Consider the following 13,727-nt stretch of genomic DNA (forward strand, 5'->3'; position numbering starts at 1 on the left):
TGTGGTGTCCGTGATAACTTTCCCTTTTTCTTTTCTGATTTTGTTAATTAGTGTCTTCTCTTTTCTTATCTTAGTGAGTCCAGCCAAGGGTTTGCCAATTTTGTTAATCTTTTCAAAGAACCAGCTCTTTGTCACATTAATTTTTTTCTATTGTCTTTTTGTTCTCTATTTCATTTAGTTCTGCTCTGATTTTTGTTATTTCCTTTCTTCTGCTGACCTTGGGTTTCACTTGTTCTTCTTTTTCTAGTTCTTTAAGGTGTAACATGAGGTTATTTATTTGGGATTTTTCTTATTTCTTGAGATAGGCCTGTAATGATATAAATTTCCCTCTTAAAACTGCTTTCGCGGCATCCCAAAAATTTTGGTAGGATGTATTTTCATTGTCATTTCTTTCTATGTGTCTTTTGATCTCTTCTCTAATTTCTTCTTTGATCCAGTCGTTCTTTAAAAGTATGTTGTTTAATCTTATGTATTTCTGTTTTTTCCTGCTTTCTCTTTACAATTGATATCCAATTTCAAAGCCTTGTGATCAGAGAATATGCTTGGTATGATTTCAATCTTCTCATTTTGCCGAGGCTGCTTTTATGTCCCAACATATGGTCTATCCTTGAGAATGTTCCATGTACACTAGCAAAGAATGTATACATTCTTTTCTGATATTTTAGGATGAAGTGCCCTATATATGTTAATTACGTCTGATATTTTAGGAGAAAGTGCTCTGTATATGTTAATCATGTCCATTTCATCTAATGTGTCATTTATGGCTGCTATTTCGTTATTTATTTTCTGTTTGGATGATCTATCCATAGCTGTCAATGATGTATTTAAGTCCCCTAGTATAATTGTGTTTTGGTCAATTTCGTCCTTTAGTTCTGTTAGTAGTTGCTTGGTATATTTCGGTGCTCCCTGATTGGGGGCATAAATATTGATGACTGTTATGTCTTATTGTTGTATAGTCCCCTTTACTATTATGAAATGTTCATCTTTGTCTCTTGTTATCGTTTTCACCCTGAAGTCTGTTTCATCGGAAATCATTATGGCTACACCTGATTTTCTCTGGGTACCATTTGCTTGGAGTGTCAATTTCCATCCTTTCACTTTGAGTCTATGCTTGTCCTTGTAGCTGAGATGTGTCTCTTGGAGACAGATATGGGTTTAGTTTTTTGATCCAATCTGCTACTCTGTGCCTTTTTATTGGTGAGTTCAGTCCATTTACATTTAGGTTGATTATTGATACATGAGGATTTCCTGTCATTCTATTTTTAGTTTTCTGGTAAGGCTGTGACTCCATTGTTTCTTTGCCTTTTTGTTGTTGTCTATTATTTCTGTGTGGTGGTATTCTATGATGTTTCCCTCTGTTTCTTATTTTATTACAGTATGTATTTCAGTTCTGGATTTTTTTTGAGTGTTTACCCGTAAGTTTATGTAAAAGAAAGTTTGATATTTAGAGTATTCCGTTTTCTTCAGCACGCTTACTTTCTCCGTTCCCATATTCCGGTTCATGCCTTTACTCTCCCCCTTTTTATGTTTCCACAAATTGTCCCTGAATGGTGGTCGAATAGTCTCCTTTGTTATTTCTTCTAGTGCAGGTCGTGTATTAGAAAATTCCCTCAGCTTCTGTATGTCTGGAAAGGTCTTTATTCCTCCTTCATATCTAAAGGATATCATTGCTGGATATATTATTCTTGGCTCATAGTTTCTCTCTTTCAATAGTTTGAATATTTGGTTCCACTCCCTCCTGGCTTGTAGAGTTTCTGCTGAAAAATCTGATGATAATCTAATGGGCTTTCCTTTGTAGGTTACCGTCTTCTTTTCCCTGGCTGCCTTGAGGATTCTTTCTTTGTCATTGATTTTAGACAGCTTCAATACAATGTGCCTTGGAGAAGGCCTGTTGGGATTGAGGTAATTAGGTGTTCTATTTGCTTCTTGGATTCGAGGATCCAGTTCTGTCCAAAAGTTTGGGAAGTTCTCATCAACAATTTGTTTGAATATATTCTCTGTTCCCTTCTCTCTTTCTTCTCCTACTGGTATGCCCATTATTCTTATATTGCTCTTTCTGATGGTGTCAGAAAGTTCTTGTAGAGTTCTTTCGTTTCTTTTATCTCAAGTCTCTTTCTTCTTCCATCTGTGTAATTTCCAGGTTTTATCTTCGATGTCACTGATTCTTTCTTCTATCTGGTCAACTCTACTACCTAAGTTGGTTATTTCATTCTTAATTTCTTCTATTGAGTTCTTAATCTCCAGAAATTCCATTTGGTTCTTTTTTAAAATTTCAATCTCTTTCGTAAAATGCTCGTGTTGTTCTTTGATTGCATTTCTGAGTTTATTAAATTGCCTTTCTGTTTTCTTGCATCTTGTTGAGTTTTTTCAGAACTGCAATCTTGAGTTCTCTATCATTTAAATCACATATTTCCATATCTTTAAGTTCCTTTTCTGGAGGCTTTTCACTTTCTTTCTGAGCTGTCTTGTTGCCTTGGTTATTCATGGCAATTACTGATTTATTAGTTCTCTTCCTAGACATCTACATCTTGTAGACTCATCTACAAGACTGGGTTCTGCAACAGGTTGATAGGAAGAGGTCTTTCTTTTGTTCTCCCATACTTGTTGGAAGAATGTTTTATTTTTCTCCGACTGCAGCCTTTTTTCCCTCTTTCACACAGTAGTGCTTTGTTTTCTCTGCACTATTCCAGCTTCTCACACAATGGGGGGATTCCCTGGGAGACGGGCTTCTCCTCTGTTAACAGTTCACATGGGTCATAGGGCGCCACGTCTCTGTGGGGATGCGGAGAGCTTTTGAAGTTCCAAAGCTGTTTCTGCACCAGGTTCAGAACCCGTATGTTTCAGTAGTTCTGTATACTCCGGCAGTGATCACCGGAGTGGGGCCAGGGACAGGGTGAGTTGTGAGAGGTGGTCCAAAGCAATGGCGGCGACCACCACCACAGCCGGTCCTGCTTCCACAGCTCCCTCCCCTTTGCCGGAACTGGTTGGGCTGCGAATCTGTGTCTGCGGTCCACAGTTCTCAGAACAGCAATTATTCTGTTCTTTTTATCTGACACTGCCACTGTTCCGCTTCTAGCACTGGGCAGGTGGGGGCGGGGTGAGCCCCGGGAGGGTAGGGAGGGTGCGGCCAGTCTCAGTGCCCAAGGCTTCCGTTCTCTGCTCGGCAGTGAGGGCTTAAACCACCGTTTTCAGCCTTCTTCCCTCAGTCTTTTCTCGGAGGTCTCCACCATGAGCCCCGGGCTCAGCCATGTCACACACTGTCCCCTCAGCCCTGTGGGTCAAAGCGGAGCCTTAGCAGTCCAAGCTCTTCCCTCCCCCGCAGCCGTGGCAGTTCCAGGATGCAGCGAGCTTGCAGCACCGTGCTAGGTCTGCGTTCTGTTCCTGTGCTGCGCCGCCCCCACACCTGTCTCCTTTCCCCTCCCCCGCCCTCGCGATTCTCCCACCCCTTGCCAACCCAGCAGTGGGCCTCCTCGCCCGCCTGTCCGCTGCTCAGGGTGTCCCCCATGGAGCTGTTGTTGTTCGATTAGTTGTAAATTCCAGGGGAGCTTTACAGAAGCTCACCTCACACCGCCATTTTGATGACGTCAGAATAATCTTTTTCTAGTTCTTTAAGGTATATTTAGGTTGTCTACCTGGGATTTTCGTTCTTTCTTGAGATAGGCCTGTAATGATTCAAATTTCTCTTTGATTACTGCTTTTGCTGCATCCCATTAATTTTGATAGTATGTATTTTCATTCTCATTTGTTTCTATGTATCTTTTGATCTCTCCTCCTATTTCTTCTTTGACCCAGTCGGTCATTAAAAGCATATTGTTTAATCTTCACATATTTGTGATTTTTCCTGCTTATTTTGCAGTTGATTTCCAATTTCAAAGCCTGTGATTAGAGAATATGCTTGGTATAATTTCAATCTTCTTAAATTTGCTGAGGTTGATTTTATGTCCCATCATATGGTCTATCCTTGAGAATGTTCCATGTACACTAGAAAAGAATGTATAGTCTGGTGATCTAGGATGAAGTGCTGTATAAATGTCAATTATTTCCATTTGGTCTAATATGGCATTTAGCGCTGATATTTCCTTACTTATTTTCCATTTGGATAATGAATCCATAGCTATCAATGATGTATTTAGGTCCCCTACTATAATTGTGTTTTGGTCAATTTCTCCCTTTAGTTCTATTAGTAGTTGTGGTATATTTCGGTGCTCCCTGATTGAGGCATAAATACTGATGACTGTTATGCCTTCTTGTTGCATAGTCCCCTATATCATTATGAAATGTCCATCTTTGTCTCTTGTTACCTTTTTTATCCTGAGGTCTATTTCATCTGACATCAGCATGAGTACACCCACTTTTCTCTGAATATCATTTGCTTGGAGTATCGATTTCCACCCTTTCACTTTGATTCTATATTTGTCCTTGTAGCTGAGGAGCGTCACTTGTAGGCAGTATATGGTTGGGTTTTGTTTTTTGATTCAATCTGTTAATCTGTGCCTTTTTATTGGTGAGTTCTGTCCATTTACATTTAGGGTGGTTATTGACATATAAGGCTTTTCTATATCCATTTTGTCTTGTTTTGTTGTATCTCGGTGTCTCCATTGTTCCTTGGCCTTTTTGCTGCTATCTGTTATTTCAGTGTGTAGTATTCTATATTTTCCCCTCTGTTTCTTCTTTTTTTATGTCATATATTTCAGTTCTGGATATTTCTGAGTTATTACCATTAAATTTATGTGAAAGTTTCATATATATAATAGTCCTTTTCTTCATTGTGCGTATCTCCATTTTTCTTTGTAGATTCAGACCTTTAGTCTCTCCCGTTATGTTTGTGTCGTCACAAGTTATCCCTATTTATGCTGTGATTTGATTTCTGAGTTGCAGTAGCAAGTTATCTTTTTTTTCTCTTTTCCCTTTTTCTCCCTTAGTGTTTTTATCTTCTTTACCATTTATGCTGTTTAAGTATATAGTGCCCTATTTTGTGTAGGGGTTGCCAATTCCTGCTTCTGTCTGTTTGTAATGTTGCTCATGGTTTTGTATTCTTTTGTTTTTTTGTGTCAGGTTTAATATCCTCCTTCAATATTTCCTGTAATGAAGGTCGTGTGTTAGAAAGTTCCCTCAGCTTCTGTGTGTCTAGAAAGGTCTTTATTTGTCCTTCATATCTAAAGGATATTTTTGCTGGATATATTATTCTTGGCTCATAATTTCTCTCTTTCAATAATTTGAGTATGTGATTCCACTCCCTCCTAGCTTATAGAGCTTCTGCTGAAAAGTTTGATGATAGTCTAATGGACTTTCCATTATAGGTTACTGCTTCCCTTCCCCTTGCCCCCTCCCCAGCTGCCTTGAGAATTCTTTCTTCGTTATTAATTTTTGACAGTTTCAATATAACATGTCTTGAAGAAGACCTGTTGGGATTGAGGTAATGAGGTGTTCTGTTTGCTTCTTGGATTTGAGGATCCAGTTCTTTCCACAAGTTTGGGAAGTTCTCATTGTTTGAATTTTCTGTCTGTTCCCTTCTCCTTCTCTTCTCCTTCTCCGCCCATTGTTCTTATGTTGCTCTTTCTAATGGAGTCAGAAAGTTCTTGTACAGTTTTTTCATTTCTTTTAATTTTCAAGTCCCTCTCTTCTTCCATCTGTGTCATTTCCAGATTTCTATCTTCAATATCACTAATTCTTTCCTCCATCTGATCAGCTCTATTACCCAAGCTGGCCATTTCATTCTTTATTTCTTTTATTTAGTTCTTCATCTCCAGAATTACTATGTAGTTCTTTTTTTAAAGTTTCAGTCCCTTTGTTAAAATACTAATTTTCTTCTTTGATTGTGTTTCTGAGTTCATTAAACTGCTTATCTGTTTTCTTACATCTTGTTGAGTTTTTTTTCAGAACAGCAATCTTGAATTTTCTGTCATTTAAGTCATATTTCCATGTTTTTAAGTTCATTTTCTGGAGACTTTTCATTTTCTTTCTGAGCTGCCTTGTTACTTTGGTTATTCATGGCAATTAATGAATTATTATATCTCTTCCTTGGCATCTACAGGAGTGATTTCTGTAGCAGGTTAATATTAAGAGGTATTTCTTTTGCTTTCGAGTAGGTGTTGCTGAAATCTTTTATTTTTCTCTCCCACTGCAGCCTTTTATTTTCTCTCATGCTGTAGCATTTTATTATCTCTTGCACTGTTCCAGTTTCTCACACGATAGAACGTGAGCTTCTCCTCTGTGAGCATGTCACTTGGGTCTCAGGGCACTGCCTCTGTGGGAGGATATGGATGGTGACAGAGTTCTGAGCTTCTGTAATCCTACTGCTGCCACTGTAGCCCAATGCAGAGCCTGTGTGTCTCAGCAGCTCTGATTGCCCCCCAGGGATTCATCCAGGAAGGGGACAGGGTGAGCTGTGAAAGGAGGCTGGTGTTTTTATGGCTCTGAGCAATGGCTCAGAGCCCACAGCTGTCTTGCCCCTATAGCTCTTTCCCTATCACCAGAATTCATCACATGCTGTGCGTCCGTTTCTGTGGGAACATTACTCCAATACTCAGGTCTGTAGATATTCTGTTCTTTAATCTGACACTGCTACCATTTCTTCTGGAGCCTGCTTCTAACACTGGGAGGGTGGGGTAGAAGAGCCAGGCTCCACGTCTTTGTTTTCTGTTTTCTGCCTAGCTGTAAGGGCAAAACCACCGTTTTCACCCAAGGTCTCTGCCCCATACACTGTGTTCAGCTGTATTATATGCTGATCCCACATGCAGGACTGTGGGCCACAGGGACTGTGGCCTACAGTCTGAATTCTTCCCTCTCCTGAGACTGCAGTGATCTGTGGACTGCATCCTGTGGCCCGCAGCCAGCATTTCTGCACTTCCCCCTTCTCTCCTCCCCTGTTCACTTGATTTGTCCACCTTCAGGTGATTTGATGCATGGATCTCTCAGATGTGCTTGTATGTTACTTAAGTTATCCTTTGTTGACTTATAGCTGTTCAATTTGTTGTAACTTCCAGGGGAGATTTCAAGAAGTACTCCTCACACCACCATTTCTGTGACATAATCTGTTAAAGTTTCTTCTCCACTAATGACTCATATCATTTTCTTTGCTTTGGGTTTTTTATCCCCGCCACCCCATGTTTTACTTCTTTACTACCATTTTAATGAGAGCTTTGGAAAGAAATGAGATAAAATCATGTATTAGTCCATCATCATAAGCCAGAGTTACTTTTCATATTTTACCTGACTAAATTGCTCTTCATTTTTTGTTGAATTAATTATTCATGCCTAGGGAAAATTTTTGTTTTTTGATGTTTTTCATGGGTCAGATTTTTTTCTTATTTATTTCAATATACTTGAATTTCCATGCACATACCATTTGTGAATTTAGAAACGTTTATGTTTGTTCATCATTAAAGATCATATGACTCTCACTTCTATATTCAGAGAATACACAAACTTTGTAGTTATCATTGAAATTTATAGTATTCACTGAAGTGATAGTACAAAATATAATTATATCTTTCATCATCTTCCTAACTGCACAACTTAGTATTCTGTCAGTTACAAATTATTCTAATGAGAAACATATGTAGAAAAAAATGAGCTAAACAAGCTCCATGATAGAGTTAGTTATGTTCTTGATTTGCTTTGAGGATCTTTCTTCCCCTCCAAACACACAGGAACCAATAGGAACTTGAAAATTATCAATTCTAAGGATAGGCAAAGGAAGATGGAAAAAACATGGAATAGGACAAAAAAAAAATTTAAGTAAAAGAGAACAGAAAAGGGAGAAAAGGGTATAAATGGATAAGAAAGAATATTATTTTGTTTAGAACAAAGGTCAACATTTATAGGCACTCACACTGCCTTTCACAATGGGTATAATAAATCCCATATAAAAAAGTAAATTTTAATTTTGCTGTTTAAAAATCTCACAAAATGCCTGGGTTTCTATTTGGTTTAGGTTTTGACGTTTATAAAGTCCAGGACTTTCCTAAAATCTTATTTGATAAAAGTATTACAATTTTTTAACAATCATTAATTTTTAATCATATGTATTATATTAATTGATATTCTATATCTTTCACAGCATGTGAGTACAAGGTCCAAAGGCTTGAGTTTTGGGGGCTTTTTTTTCTTGCATCTCCATGGATGTTTTATCAGGCCCTGCTATCCACACAAGGCATTTATACTTTAAAACTCTACCTCTTTCAAGTAGACTGTGATTGAATTTTTATTGTTATATTCTAAAATGATATCATTCATGGAAGCTGCTCATTCATCAATACAAACTGAAAATCTGCTTATAGAATTCTTTCTGACTTGAAAAAGTTGTTCAAACACTCAAAACACGGGGGCAGGAGAGGGTTGGGGGTAAGAGCTGGAGGTCAGGTAAAAAGGTCCATGAACAATTTGTTTAATTTTTCTGACTTCTTAAAAGACACTGCTGGTGAATTGGTATAAAGATAATGGATTTCCTCACGTATTCTGTTCCAGATTTTACAAATCATTTCCTATTTTTAAAATCCATATTTTAGATTTAGAGAATTGAAAAGGCAAATTATAGTTAAAGGCACAGTACCCAAACTGAATCCCATGAATTTGCTCTATTTTAGGAGCCCTTTCTTTGCTCTTGGTATGAGTGTGTGTTGGAATCATTGGCCATGTTAACCTAACATGTTTATGTTTCTCTAATTTCAGCATGTGGCAAATTGATGAAAATCACAGGCCCAATGACAGTCAAGACATCTGGTACCCGATTTGGTGCTTGGATGACAGATCCTTTAGCACCTGAAAAAAATAACAGAGTATGTTTCTTCCACAAATGCCTTTGCTTAGAATTATGTTTTATTTACACTTTTTATCTACTGAACTATTCATTTTTTATGGATATTAGTTTCCACTTGAAAAGTATTAACACCATAATGTTAACGTAGCTACAGACATATGGCAAACTTATTTCAGTAAAATGTTATCTCCTATAATTACCAGTATAGTTTAGTCTAGTTTTTATTGGTTTTCATTGTTTTACACTTGAAAAAGGTATTACAAAAATGTAGACTTCTCTACATACTCCTTCTAAAACCTGGTCCTTAATGTGAAAAATAAATAAATAACACTAAATAAGTGAAAACCTCAAGAGCTAACCAATTTACTAAACAACCAAAAATATCTCTCGAGGCTAAGGCTAATTTTCAAGGTAAAAGCACTGAAACTATGAGGGGGGAGGTATTTTCATAACTTGGCAATGCCTGAATTATGTAAATAAATATACTGGAAACTTTGCATAGCTCAATTTATGTTGTATTACTGAACTCGGTATGCATTAAGATTCTCAAAGTTTACATCCAAACAAGATTAGTAGTTGATTAGTAAAATGGTTGCATTAAAAGTTACTTGTATCTATCAGTTGATTCAAAGAACAAGTGTTACTAGAAGTTCCTGTGGTATCCATCAAGGAGAAATGAGTTGAATGTGTAAAAATGGACCATACATTTATACATTTTCCAGAGCAAGTTATAGAATAAATAAATTTGCAGTAGGTGGTATTTTCACAGTTATCATTGATAGCATTGATCTATCAGGTAACTAAACAAAGTGATGTGTTTGCACTGATACATGTTTGGTTCACTCAGTAGTATGCACCGAATGGTCAAAACAAACAAACAAACAAACAAAAAGGACAAAAAAGCAAAGCAACCTCAAGGCAGTAAATTCAATTGTTTTCCTTTGCACATAGACCATGTCACTATTTTTGCAAAAGCCGCAGTACTATCACTGCGGCAACTATCACGTGGCAACAGGTCAGCGGTAAGATAATGTGGCTTCCAGAGCCTGAGAACAGTGACGTTAACATGTGTTGACTCTCACTGTCTTTATTTTGGAATTCTCAGAAAAGTATGAATTTACTTACTTCATTTATTTTTTTTCCTTCTTCACAGGTCTGGTACATGGACAGTTATACTAACAACAAAATTGTCCGTGAGTACAAATCAATTGCAGACTTTGTCAGTGGGGCTGAATCAAGAACGTACAACCTCCCTTTCAAATGGGCAGGAACTAACCATGTTGTCTACAATGGCTCACTCTATTTTAACAAGTATCAGAGTAACATAATCATCAAATACAGCTTTGATATGGGGAGAGTGCTTGCCCAACGAAGCCTGGAGTATGCTGGCTTCCACAATGTTTACCCCTACACATGGGGTGGATTCTCTGACATCGACCTAATGGCTGATGAAATCGGGCTGTGGGCTGTATATGCAACTAACCAGAATGCTGGCAATATTGTCATCAGTCAACTTAACCAAGATACCTTGGAGGTGTTGAAGAGCTGGAACACCGGCTATCCCAAGAGAAGTGCAGGGGAATCTTTCATGATCTGTGGGACACTGTATGTCACCAACTCCCACTTAACTGGCGCCAAGGTGTATTATTCCTATTCCACCAAAACCTCCACATATGAGTACATAGACATTCCCTTTCATAACCAATACTTTCATATATCCATGCTTGACTACAATGCCAGAGATAGAGCTCTTTATGCCTGGAACAATGGTCACCAGGTCCTGTTCAATGTCACCCTTTTCCACATCATTAAGACTGAGGATGATACATAAGTAAACGTAATTTGTTTCCATTGATCTAAACAGTGTCATTTGTGATAAACTCTATAGGACTCTTTTTTTCTTTATTAAAACTTTTCACCATTTCTCCAAAGCATTTTCTATTATAAAGTTGGTGTTTCAAAAAACAGCTGAGCCTGTCTAAATTAAACCGTTGGAAATACATCTTAACTCCTAAATTTACAAGGCCTATCATGTCCTTGTCATGAAAAGCACTAAAAAGAACTTAAGTGGCTAAAGTCATAGTTTTGCAAAAGATTAATGATCTGCCTTATATTAAAGTCAGAGACTAATGGTAGCTTAAATGCATGAATGTCTCTCTCTTTTTTTTTTTTTTTAACTGTCATTTTTTACTGTCCTTAGCTCCACATCAGGATTCATTTTGGTAGGAATCGGAAGAATATAAAAGTACTTCCCCCAATTTATTTCTAAAAAAAATTTAAGGATTTTATGTATATGGGAAAATAATATTAATCATTTTGCTGTTCTACAATTCTCCAATGCGGTGCTGTACAGTCATTTTTAAATCTCTTGCTAACATTTTATTGGCAATATGTATTTCTAGCATTGTAACCACCATTGTGCAATTGTATCTCTTCACTTCTGTGAAAGTAAGTAATATTTTTTTATAAAATACACTGAAGTTTAATCTCAGTAATTATTATGGGTCAATTTTCAAGTGTGGTCAAGAAGGAAGTATCTTCTCGACTTATCCCTTTACATAGTATTAAAAGCTGAAAAGAAAATCAAACCAGATCCCTTACATAGAGTCTCTATTTTACCCTAGTTCACTGGACCACTAACACTGAATGCTAAATGGATTCAGTATGGATAAGTTACTCTGTTCACTCCACGGAAAGCAACCCTTATAGTGGCCTGCAAAGATGCAGCTAAGTCACAAAAATTGGATTTGAGTTGACTATACTCATTTATTATACAAATTTTGTTGTTCATAATTAAGTATATTAGTGTTTTAACTTACATTTTGAACACAAACTTGCAATAATGTAATTCCTGTGTCAGGACTCTAAAAGTACATGAAGCACATATAAAAACTCTTAAAAAGAAAATTTCTTTAATATCATCTAGATTCACATTATAAACTCTGGAGAGTTATTGGCCAGATTTATGAAACAGGAAATGATGGGAAGACTTGGGAGTTGTCTACGTGGTTTAAATGTGCAAATAACCAATCCAGAAAACATGATGGGAAGGCAACCCCCTGCTACCCTGATTCACTGTGTGTACAGAAACACTGTAACCAAAAAAGAAAGCTTTAATAATATTTTGTTAGTAACTCCAAAAACATAAATCAATATATATCAAACACATATAAAGTTTGGATATGCTGTCCATATATTAAAAATACTTACCTAAGGCAGTTTTAAAGAAACTAGTATTGGTGGTTTTATAATTTAAAAACTATATTCTATAATAAACAATATATAACTTAAGTTGTAAATGTTTAGTTTCACACATACATAATACTGTAATTTCCTTTGTAAAGCAAGGATGTAACAATTCAGATAAAGCATTGTGTAAAGAAATATTAATTCTTAAGAGTAATTCATTTCAATTGTCCCAAGTAAAACTTCATTCTCAAATAGCTCACTGTCAAAATTATAGGATTAAATAACCCAATCTTGGAATTGTTGAAATTTAACAAATATTTTTTTTCTTTTGCCTACAGGGTTCTTTTGCAATGTTGTCTTGTCTTTGAAAATATTTATATAAGTTCTCCTCTGCTTTGGAGAATTAGAAAATTTAGGGGGGTTACTTGTCATTGTACACACATCACAAAAATAATCAGCCAATATCAAGAGTTTGTATATTGAGAGTTTCTTTGGAGAAAGAAAGTCAACTTCAGAAATGAATGCATTTTTAAGTAGATGGCCTCTGATGAATAACTGGGTCTTCATTACTTGTTTTTAAAAAATGATGTAATATGGTATCATGTATATTCAAAACCTGGACTATCACAGCTTTTTTGTGAGATGTGCAGCTTGTAAAGCACTTTATTGTTTTCTGTGTGAGTTTTCATCACCATCTCCAATTTATAGTGTGTGTGCTGCTAGAGCAAGCACAGATTTTATTACTGTCACTAGAAGTGGGGTAACATGAGTTTAAAAATGTGATTTGCATTAAACATTTACAGTTTAAAAGCATTTTTCTTAATAAATTATTATCAGTTTTGTGCCTGAAATAAATAAGAACTTACTCTAATCACTGTTTTTTTAATCTCAAATAAATTTTATGTGGGAAATGAGTATTTTTAAATCATCCACATAATATAATCAGTAAAGAATTCCAAGCTCAGAAAGTTCTAATCTCAAGTGAAATGTGTGACTGTTATTTTCTGAAATAGCCTGATCATTAATACACTTCTGTGTTGTTCAAATAATAATATAATCATGGTCTGATTGTGTTTGCCTGGCAATTTGTATTTGTGGCACTTGAATCACAATACCCATTACTTGCTACTTATACCTATGAGGTTGGAAACTGATAATATTGTAGTACATTACCGATATGTAGAGATAAAAGAAAAAATAATGACAGATGCCTATATGCAGCATCACAAGTGATTAGATAAAATTTACCATAAACTCAGAATCTCTGGTTCCTATTACCATACTCAAAGTCATTTCATATTTATAATCCATACTAGTCTCTCTGATGAAATGTTATCTTTAGAAAATTGACTCTCTTTACTAATAAGAAATGGTCTATATGTCTTAAAATCACTACCAAGCTTACAAGTACAAATTTTTCAAACAGAAGAATTACGTGTATTTTTAAAATGTACCTCATAACTATATAAAAATCACTACCAAGCTTACAAGTACAAATTTTTCAAACAGAAGAATTACGTGTATTTTTAAAATGTACCTCATAACTATATAAAATTGTATTGATGTTCAACTAAAAAAAAAAAAAACAAAAAGCAGTTATTTTTCCATTAAGGTAAGTTTTACAAATGAAGCTTTACATATAGTAATCTTTTAATTTTATTATCCTTAAGGAATAGATTTTCAAAACAAAAACTATCTGGTCTCCTTAGCTCTCAGGATTACCAATTTTTTTCGGCAAATGCTATATTTGAATACAGTTGATAGCAAAATTAAAAGT

At 36.0% G+C, this 13,727-nt stretch overlaps 1 protein-coding gene across 2 annotated transcripts in view; it reads left to right on the forward strand.

Moving 5' to 3' along the window:
• OLFM3 (olfactomedin 3) overlaps positions 1-13,522 on the forward strand; it is a gene marked incomplete at both ends in the record, with an annotated part of 202,433 nt that extends 188,911 nt beyond the window's left edge. Inside the window, 2 exons of one of the 2 annotated variants that reach the window (XM_081026775.1) lie at positions 8,674-8,780; positions 9,915-13,522. In XM_081026775.1, the coding sequence (XP_080882901.1) occupies positions 8,674-8,780; positions 9,915-10,592 (785 nt within the window). The remainder of the gene's footprint in view (positions 1-8,673; positions 8,781-9,914) is intronic. The other variant, XM_081026774.1, reaches the window with a different exon arrangement.
• Between the last annotated feature and the right edge of the window lie 205 nt (positions 13,523-13,727).

This window comes from Rhinolophus hipposideros (genome assembly GCF_964194185.1).
Source record: "Rhinolophus hipposideros genome assembly, chromosome: 19".
Taxonomy (NCBI): Eukaryota; Metazoa; Chordata; class Mammalia; order Chiroptera; family Rhinolophidae; genus Rhinolophus; species Rhinolophus hipposideros.